The sequence below is a fragment of the Cebus imitator genome, unplaced genomic scaffold (assembly GCF_001604975.1).
Source record: "Cebus imitator isolate Cc_AM_T3 unplaced genomic scaffold, Cebus_imitator-1.0 Scaffold799, whole genome shotgun sequence".
Lineage (NCBI taxonomy): Eukaryota > Metazoa > Chordata > Mammalia > Primates > Cebidae > Cebus > Cebus imitator.
In genome coordinates this window covers 160,412-166,128 of record NW_016108114.1, presented here as the reverse complement: position 1 = coordinate 166,128, position 5,717 = coordinate 160,412, and the positions used below count along the sequence as shown (strand labels likewise).

Below are 5,717 nucleotides of genomic sequence, written 5' to 3'. Positions count from 1 at the left end.
TGTCGCCCAAGCTGGAGTGCAGTGGCTCGATCTCAGCTCACTGCAATCTCCGACTCCTGCGTTTAAGCTATTCTGCCTCAGCTGCCCAAGTAAGCTGGGACTACAAGCACCTGCTGTCATGACCAGCTAATTTTTGTATTTTTAGTAGAAATGGGGTTTCACCATGTTGGCCAGGCTGGTCTTGAACTCCTGACCTCAAGTGACCTTGGCCTCCCAAAGTGCTGGGATTACAAGCGTGAACCACAGCACCCAGCCTCACCTTTTAAAACACTGACTCTAAGGCCAGGTGTGGTGGCTCACACCTGTAACCCCAGTGCTTTGGGAGGCCGAGGCAGGTGGACCACAAGGTCAGAAGTTTGAGACCAGCTTTAGCCTAGTTAATATGGTGAAACCCCATCTCTACTAAAAATACAAAAAATTAGCTGGGCATGGTTATGGATGCCTGTAGTCCCAGCTACTCGAGAAGCTGAGGCAGGAAAATCGCTTGAACCCAGGAGGCGGAGGTTGCAGTGAGCTGAAATCACGCCATTGCACTCCTGGCAACAAAGCGAGATTCAGTCCCATAAAATATAAATAAATAAATAAATAAATAAATAAATAAATAAAAAACACGGACTCTGACATGTTGGCCACAGACAGTAGGGAGGAAGCAGTATAATTCAAGCTACTGCAGTAATCCCAGCAGAGATGATGAGGGCACAGGGTTAGGTTGTGATTGATTCAGGATGTTTCTTAAGGATAGGACATAGGACGTGAAAGAAACTTAGAATGACTGGGCTTGGCCTTGAGCAACTGGGAGATTGGGGTGGAGCGGTTGAGGGAGCCATCACCGGAGACAGAAAACGAGGTAGTCATCTGGTGTCTAAATGGCATTTAAGCCTTGAGGGTGGGTGACAGGAAGGAAAGGTAGATAGAGCAGAGGTTGAAGGTCTGAGCCCTGGGGCACACCAATGAGGCTGCTGGGGGTCAAACGAGCACAGCTAGTAAGAAAAAAACAATGTCTTTGTGTAGTCCTGAGGCCTCAAGGAAGTGTTTCAATGGTGCTCAATCATATCAATTTCAAACAGGCTGATTTTCATTCCCAACTTCTGCTCAGCCAGTAACTCAAACCTGCCCTCTGCTACCTCGGATTTTCCAAATTACATTCTGGGGATTTGGAATAAAGTAAACACTGGTCCAAATCCTTGTTTCATCATTTAGCAGTTAAGACCCGTTAAATAGGATAATAATACCTCCCCCTAGGAGATTCTGTGCTGGTTAATGAGATAATGATGTATAAACGGAGCACACAGCCAGGCACTTAGTTAGTGGACTGCAATTGGCAGCCATTATCATTCAAGGCCCAGCAGTGACCTCCTGCAAAGAGGTTGGGGCTTCTCGGTCACTCCTGAAACCAGTCACACCTTTCTGTGAGGTCTCAAGGCTTAGTACTTGATTTCCAACTGCTTACACTTGTCGCCTTGAAGGACTGGAAGATACATCTTTAATACTCCTCAGCAGGGCTGGATGCCTTCAATCCCTCAGCAGCTCTACATTTGGGTAATGGCCTGGAGAAATCTCTCACCATTTCTTTTTCTTGTTTACAACTTATGAAATCAATCAAAATCCAGCTATCTACAAGGGATGCCAGGGTGTGCACCTTAAACAGTGGTGAGTCACAGGCCTGAGGCAAGCAGAGGTCAAGGGAAGACAAGCCCTACACTGGACTGAAGAAAACTCAGCGCCACACGTGCACACACACACAGCCCAAACAGGAGCTCCTATCAGAAACAAGTCACACCCTAGACTTTCAGGAACAAAACCCCTGGGACAATCACTGTTTTTACCCTCAGGCCATACTTAACCCTTAGGCCAAGATTTTGGGTCTGATAAGGGTCAAATGTTCAAGCTGGACTAAGGGTGGGAGAAGAGGCTCAAACCAATCCCAAGCTGAGTGCTAGGCCAGTCATGAGTGACCAGACCCTGGGCAGGCCTAGGAAATGAGAGCGACCCTGACAAGGGCTGGGCCAGAGCAAAGGCCAGCCTGGGCCAGCTTCCGACTCCCCCAGGCCCGCCGGCCCTCACCTGCGGTTGTCTCTTCAAATTCCAGCTTCCAGTTCCCACTTGGCCGCTGCCTCCCAGGGCTGCCTGCAGTCGATACACACCCCTCCCTGCTCCTCTCCTGGGTTCCAGGTCTGGGCAGCTGCAGGTGACCACTTCCCACTCAACCTGCCCTGCCATGACCAGCTCCCCACATCCCACCCCCGTCAAAGCTCACTTGCCTCCTCCGGGTTTTGTTCCAGCTTCTCCTTCTCCAGCTTCACGGCACCAGGGGGGATGGTGCAGGGCTCCGGGGAGGCCCCCTCGGAGTTGCTCTCCACCCCGGCTCCTGCTTCGCCCTCAGGCTGAGAGGTCTCCAAGCCGCCTTGGGGCACTAGCCCCACTCCAACCTGAGGCCCACAGTATGCCATCCCCCCACAGAACTCATACGGTGGGGGGCACGGGGGAATCCCCCACACCTCAGAGCCTGGCCCAACCCCTGGCCCGATTCCTGGCCCTCCAGGAGGGCCCTGGAAGCTTAGCCAGGTCCGAGGATCAACCCAGCCCGTCTCCGGCCCCCCTGGCCCATCACCTCCACCACCTGGAGGGGGCGAGAAGGCAAAATCCGAAGCCAGGTGTCCCGCCATGGGGAAGGAAGGCGCCCCAAGCCGGGGGCCTGGTGAAATGAGAGCTTGCCAAGGGACTGCTCAACCCCTCTCTCCCTCCCCAATCCCACCCACTAGCCTTGACCTCTGGCCCCGCCCCCTGGATGGGTGGAGGAGAGGGAGGCGGGGGGGGGAGAAACTGAGGCGAAGGGTGTTTGCCTAATGGTGGTGGCAGTGGTGTCTGTGGAAGGGGAAAACCGGGAGACACAACTGGGTGCCCCTCCAGGACCTCGGTGCAGGTCCCCCACAGAAACTTCTTGTTTTTTCCCCTTTTTTTAAAAGACAGGGTCTCACTTTGTTGCCCAGGCTGGAGTGCAATGGCATGATCATGGCTCATTGCAACCTCTATCTACTGGGCTGAAGCAATCCTTCTGCTTCCGCCTTCTGAGTGGCTGGGAAAATTTTCAAGTAGCGCTTGAAAATAAAAATAATTTTTTAATTTTTAGTAGAGAAGGGAGTCTTGCCATGTTACCCAGGCTGGTCTTGAACTCCTGTTCTCAAGCGGTGCTCCCGCCTCTGTCTCCCAAAGTGTCAGAATTGTGGGCCACCACACCCAACTTTAAACTCCCAGCAGGCTCCCGGGCACTCTCTCAGGCTCTGCTCACCCCACCTGTCTGGAATCCCTTCTATACCTCCATGTTCTTCAGGAACCCAGGTGCCTGACCCCCTCTCCAAAGACCTCTGGCACTGTCCTTTCACTGGGCACTGGCCCAGTCACCCTCTCAGCTCCTCAAATTTACTGAACGTGTGTGTGAGGCTATCCTTCAACGCATCAGTAGCCATAAGCATCCTGGCCAGCTGCTCCCTTATGCCCTCCCCCTAACCCATCCATCCAGAACTGTAGGCATTCCCTTCCAGACACTGGCCAAACCCAGCCACCCCGAAGCCTGGGTGCCCGGCACCATCTGTCCAGCCTGCCAGATTCTACCCCATCTTCAAGAGTAGACTGCCAGACAAAGCCTCTATGCCGTATCCCCGTCTTCCAGAATCAGACTCCGGGGTCTCCTCATCTAACAGATTGAGGAGTTGGCCCCTACTTCCCCTTCAAGAGACCAGGCTTTGGACTGACTGGGCCTGAGTTTCCCAACCTTCGTTCAAACAGAGGGATCAGACACCCGCTCCGGGCTCCCTCCACTGCAGAACCTGCACATCAGGACCTTGCTCCCCTCTCGACCAAAACCCAGACATCTAATACCACAGTGGCTCCTAAAACACCTTCTCCCTCCCCCACCTCCCGGGCCCAGGCCTCTAGCCCTAGGCCCTGGGTGGGGAAAACCAAGGAGTTGGGGGTATAGAGAAAAAAATATCTGACTTCAGGTTCAAAGAAGCCTGGGAGGGACTGGGGGAAGGGGGCAGGACAATGGCCTTGGCTGGACAATCCCGGTCCCCAGAGGGGGCAGCTCTAACCCTAAACAAGTGCTCAACCCTTGAATGGGCCTGGATGGCTCCCCTGGGGACTGCTTCCTGCTCCCCAACCCCCCAGTCCCCATCCCCTCACACAGAATCCCCTTCAGAGACACTAAAAGGAGCTCCAGCTACCCCCTTCTGCAATCCCCTCAAAGACTGGGCCTCAGACGGGCACCAAGGGCCCCCCATAGGGACCTAGGTATCTAGTTCCTCCTTCCTCTGGGGAACTCAGGCATCCAGCCTTAGTGTGCATTCCTCCCCCAGCCTCTCAGATTGAGTGCTGTACTTCGTTTAGTGGGGCTGGCTGGCAGAAAGATGCAGAGGAGGTGGAGGGGTGCGGAAGGCTGCCCGAAGCTCCCCCTCAGGGTCTGTTTTTCTGGGTCTGGCCTGAGTATCCTGAGGCTCATGCTGCTGGCCTAGTGCTTGATTCTGTTTGCAAGAGAATAGCACCAAGGAATGCCTGTCTGTGAGTGTTGATGTTTGTCTGTCTGCTCCCAGAACGTTCCCAGTGGAGGGCCTGGGGTAAGTCTGGGGGCTCCTACAGCTTCCAAGGCCAGGTCTGCACTGGGCACACTGACCTCTGTCCACTTAAGTAAGGCTTCCAGGCTGAGCCCTGCCTGTGCTTGTCTGCTGGGGTCAGTGGCTCTGTCTGCCTTCTGAGGGGCTGGGTGTCCCGTGGCCAGCTGTCTTCATCTTGGTGGCATCTGTGAGTCTTTTGACCCTGTCATGCACCCATCTCCTGTCTGTAGACTTTTTGAGCCTAATTGTATGCATGCATTTCAATACCTGCCATAGGTCTGCCTTAAGGTCTACAAGGCAGTGGGGCTGGAGCTGTGTTCATCTCTCAGCCTCTACTGCTCAAAAGGCAGGTAGCTTATGGGGCCTAGTAGGGGTAGGAGGAACAGGCTTCAGAACAGGGGCCCCTGCCCAGCCATCTCAACCCCCAGGACAGAGCCATTCACGGCACCTTTGTCATGCATCTCTCTGCTGTCTGCCAAGAAGACAGCCTCCCAGAGGAGGGGGAGGAGCAGGCCTGGGATTTGGCTGGAATCTCCACACCAGTGTTTCTCAGCTTGCCAGCGTCCGGGTTCCCCAAAACCGTTCTCCCTAAGCCAGTCAAGAGTGTCCCTGCTGCCCATTTTCCTAGTGGCTCCTAAAACACCTTCCCCAATTTCCCCACTCAACACCACCCTTATTTTTAAATTACAATTTGTACTGTAGGTGATGTGTTTCTGGCCTGGGCCATAGTCCTATTCCCGAGAGGGACGCAGACAAGGGGTGGGTGCCTGGGTCCCTGGCTGCCTTGTAGCTGGATATGAGCCGGCTCAGCCTCCTGCATGCCTGGAGTCCTAGCCGGCCCCCTGCTGGGGAGCTCAGGGCTGATCAGAGGTTGGGGTACATGTTCCTTCCTTCTCACTGTCCTGTTATGTCTGAAGGGTAGATGGTTTCACTTCTGCTAAGGCAAGCTCTCCGAGGCCCTGACCCATGCTGGGGGCCACCCCTGGGCCCGGAGGAGACTGGAAGTCAGGGTGAGTCATCAGAACTGTTCCCATGACTCCCTGGGTCTTAGAAAGTCACCATAAACAGATACTTCACACACACACCTTTATTTTTTTCTAATTTTTT

The 5,717-nt window shown here is 54.1% G+C and overlaps 1 protein-coding gene across 1 annotated transcript in view; it reads right to left on the bottom strand.

Moving 5' to 3' along the window:
* POU5F1 (POU class 5 homeobox 1) overlaps positions 1 to 2,742 on the bottom strand; it is a 6,823-nt gene extending 4,081 nt beyond the window's left edge. Inside the window, exon 1 of the mRNA XM_017520063.2 lies at positions 2,262 to 2,742. Coding sequence (XP_017375552.1) covers positions 2,262 to 2,666 — 405 coding nt within the window. The 5' untranslated portion in view covers positions 2,667 to 2,742. The remainder of the gene's footprint in view (positions 1 to 2,261) is intronic.
* Between the last annotated feature and the right edge of the window lie 2,975 nt (positions 2,743 to 5,717).